General features: G+C 31.9%; 1 protein-coding gene, 1 non-coding gene and 1 pseudogene across 3 annotated transcripts; all 3 read right to left on the bottom strand.

Moving 5' to 3' along the window:
* Positions 1–4,309: 4,309 nt before the first annotated feature.
* Positions 4,310–4,382, bottom strand: TRNAF-GAA (transfer RNA phenylalanine (anticodon GAA)). The gene has a single exon. It is a non-coding gene; the product is annotated as a tRNA-Phe (tRNA).
* A 744-nt stretch (positions 4,383–5,126) lies between these two features.
* On the bottom strand, positions 5,127–8,637 carry LOC143582510 (serine carboxypeptidase-like). The gene is made up of 6 exons (XM_077065054.1): positions 8,327–8,637; positions 6,940–7,228; positions 6,555–6,849; positions 6,390–6,478; positions 6,041–6,302; positions 5,127–5,389 (listed from the first exon to the last, which is right to left on the bottom strand). The coding sequence occupies exons 1-6, from the start codon at positions 8,635–8,637 to the stop codon at positions 5,136–5,138; spliced, it is 1,500 nt and encodes a 499-aa protein (XP_076921169.1). The 3' UTR covers positions 5,127–5,135.
* Positions 8,638–18,148: 9,511 nt separating this feature from the next.
* Positions 18,149–20,662, bottom strand: LOC143582509 (putative glucuronoxylan glucuronosyltransferase IRX7; annotated as a pseudogene). The gene is made up of 3 exons (XR_013143985.1): positions 20,110–20,662; positions 19,480–19,730; positions 18,149–18,626 (listed from the first exon to the last, which is right to left on the bottom strand). The product of XR_013143985.1 is annotated as a putative glucuronoxylan glucuronosyltransferase IRX7 (transcript).
* Between the last annotated feature and the right edge of the window lie 1,604 nt (positions 20,663–22,266).

Raw genomic sequence — 22,266 nt, 5'->3', positions numbered from 1 at the left:
ATGGTTAGGTGATCTTCACCTAAAAACCATCCCCTTCCGGCAAGTATATATCGAAATTATTTGTCTTTGTTAATTAAGGGTGTGTTTGGGAATCCTTATTTTTCTCTCCTTATGACTTATGATGGTTGAATAAGTCCTTTTTGTGTTAACAAAATGTTTGAGAACACATAAGGCTTTTTCCATATCTCCTTATCAACAAAGCCAAAATTAGGGTTTTCAAAAACATGGAGTTTGCTAACTTATCTTCTTATAGGATTAGAATACCCATTACACACTTCCAAGTTCCATTTAACCCAACTTATTCACTTATACAAAAATGTCCCTTTGGTCATTTTACATCAATAAGTTAAACCAAACACTTTTTAAAAAACAACTTATTGTCTTATGTTAATTCAAACACTTTTTTGGAAACTCCTTATTAAAAAACCATAAGACCCTTTAACTTATCACAAAAAGGCCTTTTTTATCTTAAATAAGGAATCCCAAACACATCCTAAACAAGAAAATAAATGTTCTTTTACAAGAAAAATTAAAAACACATCTGGTATATATTATGCTTTAGCAAATTGGTTTTTTCTTGAATAGTGTATATTGTAATATTTCATTTTTTTAAAGTTTTATATGGTTCATCAAAATAAGTATGAACGGTTGATATTCATTTAAAGTAATCACCTATGACAAACTTAAAAACCAATTTACGAACAAAATATTCGTTTCCAAGAGATTTCCAACTTTCAAGTGAGTTATGCGAACACAATTCCAAAAATACTCCCTTGTTTGATTTTTCAAATGACGATTCCTTTGAAACAATCATTTTTTTGCTTTCTCACATTTTTTGCTTTCTTATATTTCAATTGTTATAACAATAAGAAAATAAATTTTAATTATAATATATATTAACATAGAGTGGGTTTCCCTGCACACTCTATTTTCACTAAGTTTTTATATACATAGATATTGTTTCCAAATGTGTACCAACCGAGTTCCAACGCCCATCACAATACGCGAGTTGACAAAAGGAGATTTTCCTTTGGTCCATCACAAGTTATTTTTAGATTATTTGAAATCTGTTTACATGTTTATTAAATAAAATGGATATGTTTGTTTGTTGAAGGTGATACAATAGTGAGTGAAAGAATATGGTTGTGGGATTTTTTTTATTGTGTGAAATGACTATTTTGCCCATCATTTTAACGGTGTTAATAAAGAAAAAATAACGGAGGGACTCATCCAGTTCACTTTTGAAACCACGGGGATTCAATCAGTTCAATTCTTTTTTCAGAGACTCAAAGTGACTCCGCCCTCAGACCACATGGACGAAAACAACAATTTTCTCATTATTTTATTACTACTGTTAATCTAGTTTTTAGTGGGGCTTAAAATTAAATCTACTGTCTCTAACTGATTGCTTGATTTAAATCCGATTTACGTGTCTTACTTTTCTTAGATTATAGGTCTAGAGAGACAAATATTTGTATTTAATTATATATGATTTATAGATGCAATCGGTCGTCATTGCACTCAATAAGATTCTCCGCTGGTCATTTTTTGTCCTCTACCGTCCATACTACCCTGGAAGTGAATTATGCATCCTTGGTGTTTGTGGGTTCCCAATGAGGGAGCTAATAAAGGGAACGTGAGAGGTTATTTGGCGACTAATTGCGGTCAATCACAATTTTTTACTAAGGGCGCGTTCGTTTCACGGAATGGAAAGGAATCGGAATTGGATTTTGCATAGGATTTGGAATTTGAGGGAATAGGATTTGGAATCCGAACATTCTAATAGGAATTGGAATTTGAAGGAATTGAAATCCAATTCCATTCTTGGTGTGTTCGTTTGACAAAGGAATTGGAATCGAGTTTTTTTTTTTTTAACGAGAATAACTGCGGAAACATTTTAGTTTTTTTAGATTTTTTATTTTTTATTTATATTTTGTGTTATTATTTTTTTATGATTTTCAATTAAGATCAAAAACCCTCAAAAAAATATTCAAAAATAATAATAAAAAAATTATAATTCAAAATATAAATCGAAAACAAAAAAAGTAAAAAAACCTAAGTATTTTATTCGTTGTTCTTGTTAAAAAAAAAACTCGAGAAAAGATTTCAACGAATTCACTTAAAATCCTCCACATCTTGGAAGGATTTAGAATCCCATCATTTAAAGGAATTGAATTCCAATTCCAATTCCAATTCCAATTCCTTGACAACCGAACGCATCAAAAAGAAATTAAGATTCCAATTCCAACGAAACGAACACGCCATGTCATGGGATTTTAATTCCAATTCCTTTGAATTCCCACGAATTCTGTGAAACGAACGCGCTAAACGTATAAAAGGAAGTACTTATGTAGTATTTAATTTGCAAAAACAAAGAGGTCTAAATGTGTAATGGATGAACTGTTGCAAATAAATGAAAAACATAATGTATGGTCAGTTGCCTTGTTCATTCTATCCTTCTAAAACATTATAAATTCTTTCCGTTCACCCAAATTTTTTTTTTGTTCAATCCACCGACTCTTTCAGACTTTCACCTTACATCACCTCCACCACCGACCACCCACTACCACCGCAACCCGCCCGCCACCGCCCCAGCCCTTGCCAATGCCATTACCGCCACCATCGCCCTTGCCGCCACATGACCCACCACTTGCCACCACGGGGCGTAGCTTATGAGGGGGCGGGGATGTTCCCGGTCACCCCCGTTTTTTCGCTTCGTATGATAAATTTTCGCGATTTCGTCCGAAAATTTTTTAGGTATTGATCGAGTCCGGTCATCCCTCAATGACTTCGGTCACCCCTGTAACTCAGCCCAAGCCTCGTCACCACCCACCGCCGACCAACACCAGCCACCCGCCACCATTAGCTAGTGTTGCAAAAATCCCGACTAGGCGTCGATTAATCCCTGATTAATCAATAGTCCCCACTTCACTGATTAATTTTGGGCTAGTCGGCTAATTAATCAATCAATGGTCAAATCCGGCAAAAATCAGCGGTTTTTTGCGAGATTCTGAACAAAATCAGAGATTTCCGGCAAGATTGCAACAAAAACTAGCAGTTTCCAATGAGATTCTAGCCATTTTCCGGCCAAAATATGTTTTATATGTATAAAACTGAAAATTACATATAAAATATGTGCGTGTATATATAAAATTGAAAAATATACATTAAAGTCCGATATGATTAATCTCGATTAATCCCGATTAATCGCCCGCCGCTCAACTACCGACTAGCGAATTTTACAACACTGCCATTAGCTATTGCCCGTCAATGCAACCAATACCACTACCGACCGCCACCACCCACCACTAATGATCAATTAAGAGAGAGTATCATGTAGTCTCTTTATCATTATTAGATGTACGTGGTTGACTAGTTGAAGAACACGAGAGTCATGTAGTCTCATGTCATGTTTTAAAATGTTTCTTCGAGTTTGCAACCAGATTTAGTTTTTTAATCATAATCAATTTGTACTTTCTTGAATAACTATAATAATTTTCATTCTAATTAAACAAAAGTAGCGTATCAAGTATCCACATCTTGAATCACATATTGGTCCAAGTTTGAGGTACCACCATGACGAGTCTATAGTAGGTTTGAACCAATAACGCATGATTATAAGTGAGACGGATAGACGGGTGGGTCGTCGAGCACATGGTTATAAAAGACGGCTCCATGATATTATGCTTACATTAATGCATCGTGTCAAATTTACAACCATACGGAGATAGACATCCTAAATCATAACAAACGTAGTATTGTAGATTTGACGCATCAACACAATAGGATTTGCATGCGCTACTTCAAATTAGGGTTGTTTACGAACCGAGACGAACCGAACGCAACCTTGTTCATACTTGGTTTGTTTGGAAGCGAGCCGAACCAAGCGGATTGAATTTCGAACTTGGTTTGATTTGAAACCGAGCGGTTTGATTCGGCTTGGTTTTGCTTGATTTAGTACAAAGTTGTCAATTTTAAAATTCTAAATCTCCAAAATATTACTAATTCAAGAATCAAGACTTACAACTCTAAAATGCCTAAAGTTCCAACTCTAAAATGTCTAAAACCTCAAAGTTAGCAAGAAAATATATATAAAACAAGTAGCTAGGGTTTAAATTTGAACTTTAAAATTTTAAAAGCTTTGAAAAATAGTATATTTTTATACATATACATAAAAAAATATGTAAATTAATAAATAAAAGTCAATTCGAGCAAAGGCTTTGTTCGTGCTTGGCTTGCTTTCAAACCGAACCGAGCCGTTTTTGTTTCATTGTGGATTTAGTTGAGAGTATATTGATGGCAAAAATAATGCGGTGAACGTGGATCGATCACGTGACCTTCAGATCTTCAGTCTGACGCTCTCCCAACTGAGCTATCCCCGCTTGTTGTTTATCTTTCCGGCTTTTGTTTAATAATCTGCATATATCTCGACATCCAACCATCTGGTCCATGTACTCAATAATCCTCCAAATTGTTTGTAACTTTTCTTTTCTAGGCAAAAATTGAAAAGTTTTTAAAACTGTAACACCATCAAGTTTATATAAATGTCATCTTTGTTTCTGTTTCGTGTTTATATAAGTGACAGAATCAGATGTATGTATTTGACTTAAGATGTTAACATCTTCTTTTGGGTGCTAGCGCAAGTCATTAATGAATTTGAGTCCTATTTCTGTATGCAGTGAAGTTGAGAAAGGATCATGCATTAAGGATTTAGCAGATGAGAAGAGCCAATTATTAATAAGGAGTCAAGGTAATTTACCGCTGAAGCTATTGTGGTTAAGTGTTGGTTTGGCATTATTCGTAAGTATTATGGATTTATAGTGAATTTAAATCAGTTTTTACACGAAAACAACAATGAGTTTGTGATCTTGTCCAAAAGTGATATTTTAGGTGATATTAAATATAACTTCATGTTCTACAACTAACCCATAAATGAAAATACATAATCCAACAAGGGTAAAATGTCATAAACATAGCTATTAATTAGAACTAAAGTTTTAACCTTTTACTTTGTTTCTTTCTTTCTTGTTATCATATGCACATGTAATGTAAATACTTTCAACAGTTACATGGATCTTTATAATAAAAATGTAATCTCTTTATATCTTTAATTTTCTTGAGTGTCTGCAAAACAATCACACAGGTGCAGCAGCATGCTTCTTGGGTTTAACAAGCTTCCCTGTGGTCCACAACTCCAACATCTTTAATGCAGCCCTGGGTTGATCCATAGGAACCATGTGTCCAGCATTATGAACCTTAATAAATGTCAAAGGCCCATAATTCTTCAAAATCCCAGCTTCTTTCCCATCAGTTATAAATGGAACCTTTGAAGCTGAAACAAAATCTTTCTGACCAGACCATGACATGGCATGAACCCATCTCCAGTTCCCTGCATTTTATTATATTATTTTCAATTAAGCATAATAACAGTTAAATTCTTTTATCATAATGAAATAAGTCAATCAGGCTTGTAAGCGAACCGAACTTTCAGTGAACCATCCGGCGGCCGGGAAGTAAGTTCATAGAATAAGCGAGTGAACATTTTACGTTCATGAAAGTTCGTTCATTTATATGTGTTTACTTATGTCCGCTCATTTACGCTTTTTTAAATATTCATTCAAATTTATGTATTAGTTAATTAAAATCAATTTGATTTTCATATTTTAAACATTTGAGTCCAATTCCTTGTTATCTTTTTCGGTTTAAAATGTTGGATGTAAATAAAAAGATGATGGTTTTAGATTTTAAGTTGAGCATTCACCTTTACTTTAAAGGTTGTCCGTCTATGTTTATTTACGTTTCTTCGTTTATGTTCATTTGTGTTTGTTTATATATAGAGAACTCTTTGTTTAGAATATTAACAAATGGACACAAATGAACATGAAAACGTTCAATTTCTTAACGAACGAACGTGAACAAGAAAATCCGTATGTTTAAGTGTTCATGTTCGTTCATTTATTTGGTTAAAGTTAAACGAACGAACACGGACAACCTATGGTCGTGGTCGTTCGGTTCGATTGCATGCCTAAAGTCAACTTACCGAGCCAGTTGCAGATAAGATCATATTCTCCTGCATATACAAGCAAATGAATATTGTCTTCCAAAAGTGCTGGAATCTCAACTTCAAGATTCTTCATCCAATCATTAAGCATCGATCGGTACACTACATCACTACATGAAACATAATCTATATCACTTGGTACCCCTAATGCTGCTTTAACCGCTGATTTGCCTAAAAACATTTCCACGCCCGAGAAGTCATAACATAAATTCCCCTCGCATTTCTTCCTTATATCATAATACTGGAAAAGAAATACAAACAAATCATTATAGAATAATCAACTTTCTAGTTTCTATATTTGGTGAGTTTGTCTTTTACAAGTTCTTACATTGATGTTATCTGTTAAAGAAAGTATATCCTCAAATATTTGCTGGCAAAAGTTATAGGCAGATTGACATATGTCAGTACCATTTGCACCTACACAAAGAACCACAAAAATGAACAAACTTTAAGAAAAAAAAGGTATAAATAATAAGGATTATAAGTTTGTTACCACATTCTTTGATTGCTTTTTCACAAGCTGGAAGCTTTTTGTTTATTAAGTGGTATTCTGACTTTGAAATCACTTTATTGGCCAAAGCATAATCTGTGTAGGCTTTATACTGGATTCCAGGGTTAGTTAGCCCGTTTCCGATTCCAAACCCCTTTAAGTTTATATGCATCCCTTCTTTGTTCTTGTTTCCCTTGTTAACTCGAGCGGCTAAAGCTGGAATGTAGTGTCCGGCATATGATTCACCCGTGATGTAGAAATCGTTATTGATGTAATTTGGATGGGCCTTGAAGAATGCCTATAGTTACAACATTAGTCTTTAGATTCTTTATGATGGAAGAATGGAGCAGTTGGCTTTAGCATATCGATGAGTGAAGAAATTACAAACCTGTAAGAAGTTGTAGAGATCATTGCTAACGCCATGTTCATCGTGGCGAAGATCTTGATCACTAGAACTATAACTAAAACCTGTCCCGGTCGGTTGATCAACAAACATAATGTTGGAAATCTTATCCCAGCCATAATCATTCCAGATAAGTGACAAGTTTTTGGTTAGCTTAAAAGGACCGTTTTCATAAAATAGAGCTAGTTCACTAGCGCACCCTGGTCCTCCGGTTAGCCATATGACCACAGGGTCAGATTTGGATTTCCTTGATTCAAAGAAAAAGTAGAACATCCTGCACACATAATCTCTTCCAGTTTTAGTATATCACTATGCTATAAGACATTAGACGTAAGTACTCTTTTAGCAATATTTAGTGTCTTTTAAAAAATTTGCAAATTTAAAGACTTATTCATTTCTCCATCTTTTGTAATGGAAAAAGAAATCTTGATTGCCTAATACAAGGGCAAGCCATGGGTTTGACCTATCTTTAACAACATTTGACTTTCTTTATGAAAACCTGTTACAGGAAATCTAACAGGGCCCACCAATACTCCGCTAAAGAAACGGAATGGGTAAAAATAGCTTGTGAATTGTTAACCGGTCCCTCTCTAACCTGTTTGTACGTGGAAAAAACCGGCGGTTAGTAACCGATTTTTCATTTTGGCCCAAGAACCGGTTAACTGAAACCGGTTTTAGGTTTTTATATAATTTTTTTAAACCGTTTTTTTCCCGGTTAGCCGGTTCAGTTTTACCCGAAACCGGTTATACTGGTTAGGGTTTTTGTGCTTGAAAACCGTTAACTAATCAACCCGATTAACCGCTCTAACCGGTTAATTGACCATTGACCAATAACCGGTTATTAATTTAACCGGTTTTCAAATAACTGGTTAACCGGTTTATACATGTCTAAAAGCAATTTGTTTATCTACACACCCATTCATCCTTTAAATGAATCTTGATATGAAAACATATTGGGTAACAGTCCAACACCTGAAACTAATGCATAAAGTTATGCTGAACTAAAAGTACAATATGTAGGGGCCTTGCTTAGGAAATGGGCCTATTAGGCCCTACTCAGTACTCATATATACTTTATTTAAAGATTCCACATAATTCTAGTCCCACCAATAAAATAACAAGATCAGTCTAAAAAGTCATCAAGATAATCCAATATTCCAAATCACAATATCTTTTTTTCAAAAGGCAGGTAACTTGCCCAACTAAAAAACTAAAACCCATGAAGAAAAATGCTACCTTGGAATTATTTTAATAAAGATTTAGCCACTTAGGTAAAAAACTAAAAACTAAAAACCATATATTTCACGTTAAATGTAATGCAAAGTATTCTTTTATTAAATATATTCATAAACCAAAAAAAAAGTCAACATACCTTGCACCAATGGTATGTTGGATATGAAAATAGCCCGCGTAGTGAGCCAGGTCAGCAACACTTGCACCAGAATCACCGTGAACGTGAAACGATAACCGTTTCTCAACAAGCCCGGATTCAGAAGCCTTAAGTTCATCGTAAGAAGCATCGATGTTTGACTTTAATACGTTGACTTCAAGATTGGGGTGCAAATTGAGTTCGTTGATCATCTTGTAGCCTGTTTTCTTTAGAGCATGAGAAGGGTTGATCAATGTAGACAATGCAGAAATGAAGAAGATGAAGAGAGAGAGGATTAAAGGATGGGAAGCCATTGTTTGTGTGTGAATTAATTAGGATGAAAGAAATTTGGCTTTGGTTTGGTTAGTGTGAGTTTTGTGTTGTGTTGTGAGAATGAATATATAGTGTTTCATATAGCATGTAATCTTATTCTCTCACGATCTTAAGAATATTATTTTGCATTTATTTGAATCTTTTATTTCTTATTTTATGACGTAAAGTTTTGACTTCTATGATAAAATTTGAAAAATGGGCTTTTGATGAGTTGTATTTGGATCTAATGTTAGAAATATACATAATACATGTGATCATAATATCTTCAATACCATTAAGGCATTAATATAAATAGTTTTTTTTTTGTTTGGAAAATTAATGTAAATAGTACTTTTTTCCTCTTTCATCTTTAGGTGTTTGACATCCTTTGTCCAATTATTTTATTACTTTTTTTCCACTTTTTTTTTCATCTAATCTTTCTATACGCTATCTATATACATTATTAAAGCAAAACAAGGTATTTATATGACATTCAACTAGCATGTCTACATAAACTTGCAAATCATTAGGTTTCCATCATCATAATTTTTCCGCATATTAACAAATTAATTTTAATCTAAATATTTAAATTAGTAATCCAGTCAACTATTATTTAATTTATGTATACGAAATATCATAATTTTTTACCTAAATTACCATAATATTATTTACAAATATAGACTTTGTCAATTTAAGAATGAAACAAATGTGTTATAGCGTACAAGTCAAATTTGAATTTGAACTTTAATTATCTATGAGCCCGTGTTACATAGATATCCTAGTCCTTCAAGTATAAACTGGTTATCAAATTAGCTATGAAATAAACTGATTTATCAAATTCGAATTATAAGTTCGCAATTTTAAGATTATCATTTTTATAAATCAACATTTTCTTACTATTTATTTTTAAAAACGGTTACATATAACATTTTCAATATTGACAGTTTGTTACTATTTATTTCTAAGTTTGCAATTTTAAGAGAATTGTTTTAACCTGGGTATTTTTATTTTTTTAGTAAGTTGGTTGCATTTATTTTGTTATTATTCATTTTTTGTTTAAATTATATTGTTTACCTTATTATTTCGAAGTTTGAATTTTTTTTACTTCGTATTAGTTATATATATGGATAATTATTAAAATTGAAGTTCAAATTTAAAAAGTTCAAAAATTTCTTTCTTTCCTAATTTGTGTTTCTTATAAAAATTGTAACTTATTTCAATTATACCAAATTTAATTCAAAATTTAAAAATTTATTACTTTGTTTCAAAATTCAAAATTGTAACCTATCAAAAAATTTAAATAAATTGATGTATATAATGACAATATATTTTATTGATTGTAAAGTTATTATATATACGACTATATTTTTGGAAACAACATATGCAGCTTATGTAATTTAGAGGGGAAGGGGCACTCATGGGTACGACCCATGCATCGGCCAATCATACACCGTTATTTCATTTCTACCCTTAAGTACCCGTAAACCTCAAAATAACTAGAAACACCTACCCACAAGTACCCTAAAACTTTTTTTATTTTTTGTTAAAAAATTTGAAAATAAATAAAACAATTAAATGTAATTAAAATTAAAATTTAATTAAAACTAAAAATATTACATAACTGAAAACCAGAAAAAAAAAATATGACGATCAAAACCAAAAAAATTAAAACATGAACATCTAAACTAGATGATCCTTTGGCCAATTATATTTTTCCGCAATTTCTAGTTTGCGGGTTATAACGATTTTCTTCACCTCGTCCTCTAGATGATCGTGTGGCCGAGTATATGTCTTCGTTCTCTAGATGAATATCTCGAGATCATCGTTTCAGAAATTTGCCATTGGGGGTTTGAGTGAATAGAAATGGTGAAGGTTAAGTGATAAAATGATGAAATGTTTGAGTGAATAAAAATGGTGAAAAGTTAGTGGTATTTTTATGTAATAAATTGAGTATTAATGGTTGTTTTAATTTCTTTAAAAATCTCCAATGATCATATAAACACACGGTAAACCTTTGCCATAGATTGTAATTTGGCAAACTACCCACATAGTTAGGGGTGGGTTTGCCATGTGATAAAATACCCATAAACTTTACCCACACTAGTGCCCCTTTCTCTCTTATCATAATCTTAGTTTATCATAATCTTTGTATTGCTAACTTACATGGTTGCATTGTTCTCTTATAGCATAAAAAGAAGCAATGGTATAATCTGAGATCGGATGATTCATATGCAGATGAGGCTTCTTTGCATGATCTCAATATTGTGGGGGGGGGGGGGGGGGGGGCCTACTTGGTGAGATTATTGAACCATGGGTGATCGTGATGCTCTTACAGATGCAAATTTACACAATGAAGATCACTAAATGTGTTATTGTGAGTTAAAATATTCTTTCATTGTTTAACCTATTTCGTTGGGTTTGCTTAATGATTTGATTATTATAGTTCATTTTATTTCATGTGTAGGAGTGCATGCGTAAAAGATCCAGAACAATCATGAGTGAAGAGTAGAGCCGGTATTGAATTAGTCATACTCGATAAAGAATCACAACTTACAAATAAAACAACAAATGTTGTATAAATAGAGATTTTTGAAAACTTAATGTAAAAAGATTAAACATGGTATATATTGTGCTTACTTTTCATTTAATATTATAAAATTTTTACTAATATGTTTTATAAATTTTCAGTTCACAGGCTCCACCTATGTTGAAGTATTCATTATAGGCTGCTTTGTTTTTTTGTTAAGTATTTACTTTTTATGTTACAGAAAAAGTTTATTGTTTTGTAATATTTTTATGTCTTGAATGCTGAATTTTGTATATTTGAATTAAAATAGCTATGTAATGTGTTATAGCTTAAGAGAAATTATCCTTTTATTATATTTTTTTAAATATGACATTTGCATTTTTATTTACACCCGTGTGTAGCACGGGCTCTAATCTAGTTTAAGAGAAATTATCATTTTATTGTTTTTTTGTAAATATGACATTTATATTTTTATTTACACCCGTGTATAGCACGGGCTCTAATCTAGTTAGTTGTAAGAGAAATAATCTCATTTTTTATGTTCTTTAATGTGAATGATCATACGTATCACGTTTGAGTGAATGCTAGGAAGTAGAAAGTATAAAAAAAATAAACTTAGGAATCAAAACTGCAATATGAGTATGTCATACATACTATCCACGTAATTCATAGAAATACTAGTCATTTTATTAAAGTATTGTTATTATTATAATCTTAGTACTATTTTTATTTTTATTATTAAGTCATCGTCTCCCTATTAGATGTGAATGTAATATGCCAATTCAAACTTGAGTGACGCTTCTATATATGTATGTATAAATCAAATAATACATTATTTAGACTTTTAACGTTAATTCAACTCTAAATCTCCCCAACATTAATTTCTATCAAATCTTTATATGAATTCCAGACAATATTTTAAAATTATACATTATTTATGCATAAAATTAAGACAATATTTGTATGCTATAAGTACTAATTTAATTATCTAAAAGAAATGATTAACCTATATTTCTAATAATTTTAAATAATCGAAGATTAGCAAATATAGTTTTTAAAAGATTGGGTTTTGCGATTCAAAAAAGGGTAGCGGCGCAGCTTGTTGCCCGCTTGCCTTCTGTTTCGATGTAATCCAAAAGACATATGAAATTGACATTGACTTAAAAAAAATAATCGAATAATTACCCTTTGAGTCAAATATTTCATAAAAATACGAATTATGAAAGTTTGGCGTGATAAACTATGTTATACCATTGTTACATCAAATATTACATGATTTTAGTGTCTTGGTTGAAGATATTATTCACACTATATTATACATGAAGTTTAATGCGCAAGTATTACTCAACCTACTAACGTCATGTGGCCCATGTATAGTGGAGGGACTATATTAGAGGTGATGTTGACACGTGACGCCACATCATAAAATGAACTGTTTTTATTTAAGGGTATAATGATTTATAGCACAATATTACCCAATCACATCATATATATATATATATATATATATATATATATATATATATATATATATATATATATCACATAGCATTTAAAAAAAAAGGTTGGGCAACATGTCATCCTCCACCCCCAAAAATATTGCCTAGGGGGCGGTGTGGTGGGCAATATTGGGCAAAATCGCGCCCACTACATATAGCCTTTTATTGCCAATAAAATTATTTCTACTTTTCTACTAGAGAAAACTAATATGGTAAAAGCTACTTATAAATTATCAAAAGACTTTCAATATCAAAAAGGAGAAAACTGTAAAATATATATGTGGTCAATCGGTCATTTGAAGTTCGGACCCGAAACGATAACTTCAATGCTTGCTGTACATCTTCACGGGAAGAATGTTTCTAGAAAGAATTTATTTAGCCATAAATAGAGCATTATTGTTCAAATTTATGTGTGTTATCCGGTGTAAAACAGTCACCTAGGGGTGCTCACATTGGGAGAGATTGGTGTTCGCTAGATTACGAGATATTTTATCCTCTATCTTATCTTTATATTATATGTTCAATTGTTTGATTTTACACAACCGTCTTGATCGTTATCAAGAACAAATTCGTTCGTTTATGTTAAATCTGGTTTTGGAAGACCTACATCAAGCATCATGATAAAATAAAAATAATAACATTTCATGCCCTATGATGTTACCTATATAACTTAGTCAAATCTTTTTATAAAAAAAAAAGATTATCTTAACTTGTTTAAAATACACAAAGACATGCATTTTCTAAATTAAAATATAACTGATTAAAATTTGTTAAGCTGCCATTGAAATATTAACTTTTTTTTACATGAAATATTAACCTTATTCTTTATAATTGCTTTTTAACTTAATTTATAGACTCATACTATTTGCAAGAAAATGAGTTTCTGATTATAATATTCTTACAAAATGATGACAAAAGTTGTTAAATATTTTAATGTTCAAAATTAACCCAAGATACCAGAACATACGACATTTCAGTTAATAAATCTCACGTGTGAAAACATATATATGTAGGGGTTATGTTTTCTTGGGTGCGGGCCATGAAATAGGTTATGTTTGCGTGTGAAGGCATTTAACATGTGACAACTAATTAAGAGCTCCTAGTCAACACACTCAAAAGAGATTAAAGCCAACCATCCATTGTTGCATGGCTTGAGAGTTCGAGTTTAGTCAACCACTCCTTGTATCGTTGCACTCAAGCTAATATATAATTATATAAGACGAGAAATTCAAGGAACCATGTTCAATTTGAACTGAACACTTTGACGTTACAATTATATTTCTTTTGTTTTTTAAACTAAAACTAGCATTTTGACTCCCCGTGTTTCCCGGATAAGACCGTAACAAACTACACACTTTTGAGGGATAAGACCGTAAAAAAGGATGCATGTCATGAGCATACATACCAGCAAACTTTGACCCATAACAAACAGTTTTGATCGAAACGGTTTTGAATGCAACATGGTTACTTTAAACTACTCCCAATTTAAGAACTAACTACTTGCAAGCAACGATATGGAAAAGAGCAACGAAGCAATCGTACCACTGAATCGGTAATCCAAAAACGAGCAACATGCCAACATCACTTGAATAGAAACGCAATATTTAAGATTAGATAAAACCAAAAACGAGCGACATCACCGGACTATAAAAAAGTCAAACTTTTTGACTGGGTTACTTGAAAATGGGCTTATTAACTATACCACAATAATAACCTAACTTTAACCAACTATTGACCCATTTAAAAAAACATTGCTTGTTTCACCCTTAAGAGATAAAACTTAACCAAAATCAAAACTTATAAGTAAATGTAGCACCACCCATTTTTACTAAATATAAATGCACATTTTTCTTTATAAGAATAACAATTGCAGAAACAAAAATAATAAAAACAACACAAAACAACTATAAAGTGTTGTCGATAACGACTCAAAAAAAAATACAAACCGCTTAATATTTTAGCATATGACCCGTATGTGAATTATATAGATCATATTGAACGTCTTGAAGAACACAACTTTTGCAGAAAAATAGCTTACCAGACGGTTGACAACCCAGAAGTTAAAAGTTCATCTAAACTTGGATTAATAACCTATTTCAACCATAATCATATTTAATTGGTCCTTAGTGCTAATTCTAAAATTAAAAAACCTTTAAGATACATAAAAGAATACTTCCCAACTGATGAAGTGAAGACCTTAGTTGCGTTTTATAATCTTCCTGTTTTTCAGTCACCAGCTTATCACAAACTCTTATCCTTTGCTTTCGGGCTAGCATTGCTGCAGACTCTTGTAGTTGATAAAGCTATTATAAAAAATAATAATAATAATAACAACAATTAGGTGCCATGGTAACTATGAAGTACTCTCAAAACTCAAGAAGGCTGGTAACACTAGCAGACTAATACACTTTCCATAATGTCACTTTTTTAATTTTGTTCATGAATGACTAATTATTAGTTTTAATTTTGTTATGCAGGCAGTATATTCAAGTAAATGATCATTTGGTTTAAAAGATTCTTCAAACCAATACTCTTTCCATAATGTCACTTTTTTATCATGTGTTTAGAAATTAAGATCTTTATATTTGTATGCAGTAATGGCTTTGGGGTACGACTTTCACCCAATTTTTCTGTTAGTGTTTTTTTATGTGCAATAAGTTTTTTTTTTCATTAGTTTGATTACGCGGGCAACCGGTAAGATTTTCTATTGAACCACAGATGGTTGAAGGTCATTTTGTGCTTTTGCTTGATGTTGGTGTTAGCCAAATAACCACCAGAAACCATGTTATTGGTGCCCTTAAGGTATATACATTACATTGATTATTTCTTTGATCAAATGATTTTGATGTGTATTTGTGATTACAAAGATTTTTGGATTCGCTAAAATTAGTAGCTGCCATTTGGCAGTAGATAATAGATAACCGGGTTTACCAATATGATAATTCTGTAACGTGATTTGGTTGGTATTTACTAATTCACAACATATAGACAAAGTTGTAGGGTATAAAGATTTTAAATTTATGATTTTTAAGTTGTTCATGGTAAACTAGGAAAATATATGAATGCTTATACCCTCACAATTGTCGATATGAACTGAACATGACATGTTTTGTGTCGTCTAACACGTTCGACAACTGCATAACCTTATTATTAAGGAAACACCAACCAAAAGGTGATATGGTGTTTTAGATATCGCAAATAAATAGTTTGTTGTTAATTTTGTTACATGACTCTTTTTATTATATAATACTACCGCTAAAACGTGTATTGAAATGTTACATTTCCATTTTTTGTTTTATATATGGCAGGTTGTTGGTGAGTCAGCTGTATCATGTTAGGGCGGGATTTTGGAAATCCTGTGCACAGAGGTAGGGATTACAAGAAAGAGTATGGTCACTCATTTTATCTCTGTGTGCCTGTTGACCATTTAGTACTTGCTTTTGTACAAGATAACCGATACCAGACTTTTATGTATAATTATGGATGCTTAGGATTAGATTTGTATGCATGTAATAGTCGTTACATGTACAAACAACTATAAAACACCATGTAGGATCGCACATGATTGCAACACGCGATGTAAATGAATTTGATAAAATAGGAAACGATTCGGATCAAAATGCGTTTCTGACTTCCCAAGTTCCGATATATACTATTCAGTTATGTAACCAAGCAATGTAAAATCCAAATATAAACACAAAAACATGCCCATACTGTTCAGTTATGCAACTAAACAATGTAAAAGCCAAATATAAACACAAAAACATGTTCGTGTGCCGTCACAACGCGCGGATAAAAACACTTGTTAAACATAAAAGATCATGATGTAATAATTTTTATTATAGTGCTTCCATAAAATGTTATTCTTTATTTAGGCTCTAACGATTTTGAGTGAAGCATGGGATGTTAGGTTCCGTCAAGGCCCAACGCAGAAGCCAAGCCCAACCCTAACATACAAGTATACAACGGACTGACGGTGTCTGAGTCTTATAGCCCAAAGAATTTTGACAATTAACTTAACCAGAAAAATCGTAATAAAATTACGAAGTGATTGTTCATTTGTTCGTATTATAGATTGATTTTAAAATTTATAAGTATTATGGATTTAGTTTTAGTTATTTCTGAATGTGTAACGTTGTTGATGTTTAGCAATAATGAGTTTTTGTATCCACTCGTTGCGGCACGTGGATATACAATAAATGACGGTTGTAGTTGTAGATAATGAAAACCGATATACACGTTTAGTTTGTATCGGGTTGGTTCGTCTGATTACAAGTACCAACAATCGGTATGTTAATTCACAATGGATAAAAGCATACCAAAAAAGAGTGGATAATAACATGAACATATTATTAGCGGTGCAACAAATAACCTTGTGAATAAATATGATTGCTAATGCAGTAAAAATATCTCAAAGTCCAAAGCTAAAAGCTTCCGTAAACAAAAAAAAAAAACCATGACCAAAAATATACAATAAAATAGAGAATCAATAATTGCTAATGAAAGTATAAGAGCATTCTCATTCTTTTCTCTATCTTTAAATTCAAATTACACGAAAAAAAACACTATATTTTTCTTTCTTTTTCAATTAAATAATATTTTTTTCATATTTTTATCATTATTTTTCCTCTCTCATTTACTCACAACCACTTTCAACAAATATTAAAAAATTACAAGAGGTGAACAATAACTTTCCAAATTTACTGAAAAGTCATTGCATTTCTCTATCATTCACTAACAACACCCTAAACTTATCTATATATTATAAAAACATCACTCACTAAATATGGTGGACATGATATGAATTCTCTAAAGAATGTTTTAAAGAACTATACAAAACACCCTATCTTCCTCACACGTTCACAAACATGATTATCGAATGTTTTACAAAACGATGATAGAAATTCAGCTCAGAAATTCTTGTTAATCATTTTATTCAGTTACAATACTACTGTATCAAATATTCAACAGTGCATCAAAGTTAAGCATTCTCTTCTAGAAAAAAAACCCCCAGTAATTACAAGATTAATTATTGTGAAAAAGAATCTGATTTGGAGACAAGAGTAAAATTCCCCACAACTTGTTACCAAAATTTCAAGAACCCGTGATGAGTTCTGCCAATAGTACATCCCCCCTTTACAGATTTCACGTGCCAAACTCTCTCTTCTTTCAACAAACCACCCTTTAATATTACTTATCCACAACCACCCTCTCATCACCCTTCACATAAAAAATGTACAATTTTCATTAACAACCAACGAATAAAGTTCGGTCACTCAGGGTAACCTAATGACAAAAGACAATCACATACGCCCGCATTACAGACATCGTTGGGTAGCCCAAATTTCAAGCCCACCATTCAGAAAAAAACCTGTCGCCTAAAAATCAAGTTGAGATCGAATTCAAATTTGAGATCTTCCTGCCTCTAAAAAATTGTAGAAATAAGGAGTATCCTTCTACTTCAAAAAAATTCAAATTAAATTGATATCAACTAATCAATAAACTATTTCCATGTGTAATTACATGATCAGAAACAGCTAGTTTCTCAGATAACGCAACTAGTATCTGCCACGTGGCGTCACCAAACTCCACGTCATCATGAAACAACAAAGCCTGCCTGACCTTCGGGTCCCACAGGTTTCTCTGAATAGAAGACAGGTTTGTTGTTGCCACGTAATCAAGTATCCGGCCCAGCTTTCCGACGTCTTTCTCCGGCACCGTGAGTGATATCTCCGGCCAAGGAACTGTTTTTTCGAACGGCAACTTGATGCCATCGGCGATGATAACCGGGATGCAACCCAATGCTACTGATTCCACAAGTCTTGGACTCCATGGAGCCCACCCGAGTGGGCACAAGCAGAACACTGGGCGTACGATTTCCGACAGGTATCCGGCGAACCGGTTTCTTTTCAAGTAAAACCGCCGGTCGTGGCCGTATTTGTGAAGTATTTCTGTCCTCACGCGCCTGTAATGGTGCATTCAGAATTTAGTTTTTATTCAAATAATTTTGTTACAAATGAAAAACAAAAGGTTAATGAATTAATACGAATTTGGGAGTCTAGTCAGAGAGACAACCGGTCACTTTAAATTTGAAAACTGTAGTAGTCTAATCATAAGAAATTCAATGTATTAAAAAAATTTTAATTAATAAAAATAGGGGTGTCCCAAAAGTGTATATGAAACCAAAAGAATCGAATCAAAACATAACTAACTGTTTGGTGTTATATTTTTAGGAAAGTAGGACTTACGGTTTGATTTTGCAGGTAATAAAAACTTAACCAAATTTATAGATTTTTAATTTTTTTTTTCATTTAAAGAAATTTATAGAAAATAATAATAAATATGTAACTCAAATATTGGAGACTTTTTTTTAGCACCACTCAAATATTTTAGATCAAGTGTATAATGATAATCGATTAGTTATTAATTAATAAATTATTTAGCCCAGGTTCATTATTCTTTGTCAATTTTTTTCTCAAAATTGTTAAACTCAAATAGCAACACCGAAAAAACGAAACCGAATCTAAACCAAACCGAAAAGCACAAAATCTAATAACTGAAACCAAAGGATTTTCAAAAATTCTAAAATCAAACTTTCGGTTTTTTGTTTGGTTTTAACCTAAACTGAACCATACACACCTCTAGATATTCATGTTTCAGGTAATTGGTCGGTATCATCTAATACCATAACCTTTTCGACCCTTAAAAAATTTAAAATTACGATAAATGAATTCCAATTTGATGGTGAGCTAATTTTGATTAGGGTCAATATCATGAATCAATTTAATATCAAAAGGGAATATATTAGCCATCATTACTTGCTGTAATATTGACCGCTGACGTTCTTAGGGTGGACTTCCATCTTCCCCCGGAAAAACACAAAAATATCCCGGTGACCTGTTACCGGCGACCTTGACAGTACAGACTCAACTTTCTCCGGCGACACATACGGTGGGATTACCACATTCTCAACATCTTGACACGGGTGACGATATTTAACACCAAATGTTTGTAACACAACCGAATTCTTCATAAACTCCGGTATACCTTCAGCCACAGCCCTGTCTTCCTAATCCAATTTAAAACCAACAATATTTTCACATAAATTTATAAGATAATCCAAAATTAAAAAACCACGTAATCAGAATACGAAAAACGGATTTTAATAATTCAAACTATTAACAGTAACAATTGGGCGATAAATACTTATACTTTAACTAATGATGATATTAATTTTAACTTTTGTTGCCAATAGTAATCCCAATAGCATAATAATCAAATTTTACAATTTATTTACATTTGATATACGAGTGAAAATCAAATATAAATATTGCTGTTGACAACAAAAATGAAAATTAAATGTATCATTGGTCAAAATGTAAGTATGTATTATTAACAGCCAGTTGATCATAACAAGAATTATTAAAATCCAATTTCCCTTGACGTACCATGGCATGGAAACACGCCCCGTAGTCGTGTGAAGCGACAAACACATGATCGGAACCATTTGTTCTGTTCCAAAACCGAAACTCGGATGAAATTAAGTCAACAGCAGACGATAAAAGCCCACGAGCATGTCCGATTTCCGGAAAGCCATTAACCGCACTGAATTTACAAGAAACGTAAACCGAAACATAAAACAAGTCCGCCACGGATGGATCAAACGTCCTTATATCGCTATTACTCAATGCTTTGTGTATTGCCGCCTCGGATGCAAAAATGGTTGCTACACCTCTTGTTTGATAGCCAATCATTGCTGTACTTTGATGGTAATTCGTATATGTATAGTTTTAAATTGTTAAATGATTTGGGTTTTAATTTGGGAGTTCTAGTATGGTTTCCAGGTGGTGTAGCAAAGAAGTAAAATGAGAGTGAAAACCAGAGGATCCATTTGAAGTATTTGATGCAAATTGGGTGCTCTGTTTTTGCAAGTTGGGTTCTTGAAAGTTTCATCTTCACATAAAATTGTTTCTTGGTTCTTGTGGATCCAAAAGCCTCCATTTTCTAAGTATGTGATGTTGAAATAATCAAGAGCATGAACCGGATGATTGCTGCTAGGTTGTTGTCAGAATCCAGGAACCGTCATCAGTTGAACAAGAAAGAGCCTGGAGTTGGATTGAGCTTAAAGATGTTGATGAAGATAAAGATAGATATGGATTTTGAAAATGGTGGTATTGATCTGGGGTGTTTTTTAATATGCGAAGGCAAGAAGTGATTAAAATGTCCTTCAAACTCAATAAATCAAGAAAGTGGGGACTAAAAAGGTGTTTATTATTATTATTACTAGGATAATAACCCGTGTTACACACGAGTGAAAAACATATTAAGAAATAATATAAAATGTAAAAAAACATATTCAATCAACACAAATATTTGACGTAAGTTTTTTACCAGCAGATATTACAAAAGATGTTAAACTATGTCTATAACATAAAAAGAAAATACTTTATAAATAAATAATTCAGTAAACAAGGAATAATATAACATAAATGAACCATTATACCTGAAAAAAAATAAAAAAACACGTTAGTAACAGATTTTGTAATATTATTTGAAAACTAAGCTTACAAATACATGCCATGTTTAAACTTATATTTTCACCCGTGTAGAGTTTTCGTTCATAAACCTTTTGAAACAAAAAATGTAGGTTATAGATTAGGCGAAGAATCTGGTTACAAACGATAGGGAGCTTTATGATTTTTGAACGAAGCATGTGTCTTTTAAAAAAGAAACGATGAACAATTTAAATTTAATAAGTTTTTTAATTCTAACAATAATTAGAATAATTAATATCATAATTACATTAATAAGTTACAAAAATATAAAAGCCAATACCATTGATTAAAATTTTATGGTGAACATGTTGAAATTAGATTTATGGAACGTTGATGACATGGAAGCCTATGTGGATAACATAGGTGAATGATATGTGGATAAAATTATGTTGCTTTAATATATTAGTTATATTAGATACTTGTTAAATCGATTACTATTGTTTGACTAATATTATACCAAATAAAAGAATGTTTTAAATATAATAAACTAATATTTTAATTATTATAACAGTTAGGTTACTATTCATATATAATAAGATTTTCAAATTTTAAATTGATAGGTCATAAAACTAAATTAATATTAGTGAAACTTGGAAAAAGATGTATTAGGAACAAAAAATCACAATATATAAATATAATTTTAAGTAACAAACATATTAAAAATCATATCGATTAACTGATAATTTAAAAAAAATCATACCTTTAAACTCTAAATAAATTAAAACATAAATCGATTAATAGGAATATTAAAATATCAAATCTATTAATCGTTAGTATAAAAAATCATGCAGTTAAACCCTAAATCCAATAACAGTGAATCAAGTTGATGTTGTTCTTCACAAAAATCGATTAAACACTAAAATATAAATCATACCTGATAATTGCAAATGATGAACATATTTGATGTTGTTTGGATTATGAAACCGACAAATCATGAAGAACCGGTTATAGATGAAGCGAAGAATTTGGTTACAAACGATGGGGAGCGTTATGATTTTTGAACGAAGCATGTGCCTTTTAAAGAAAAAACGATGAACAATTTAAACCTAG

Source organism: Bidens hawaiensis, unplaced genomic scaffold (assembly GCF_021521415.1).
Source record: "Bidens hawaiensis isolate Kalapana, Puna unplaced genomic scaffold, B.hawaiensis_p1.1 tig00031771_1, whole genome shotgun sequence".
NCBI lineage: Eukaryota > Viridiplantae > Streptophyta > Magnoliopsida > Asterales > Asteraceae > Bidens > Bidens hawaiensis.
This window is presented reverse-complemented; position numbering and strand designations above follow the sequence as displayed.

Coding starts and splice junctions, on each gene's coding strand:
- LOC143582510 (XM_077065054.1), bottom strand. CDS start 8,637: ATGGCTTCCCATCCTTTAATCCTCTCTCTCTTCATCTTCTTCATTTCT. Junction 7,229..8,326: donor CAACATACCATTGGTGCAAG/GTATGTTGACTT, acceptor TTATGTGTGCAG/GATGTTCTACTTTTTCTTTG. Junction 6,303..6,389: donor CTTTAACAGATAACATCAAT/GTAAGAACTTGT, acceptor TTTCTTTTCCAG/TATTATGATATAAGGAAGAA.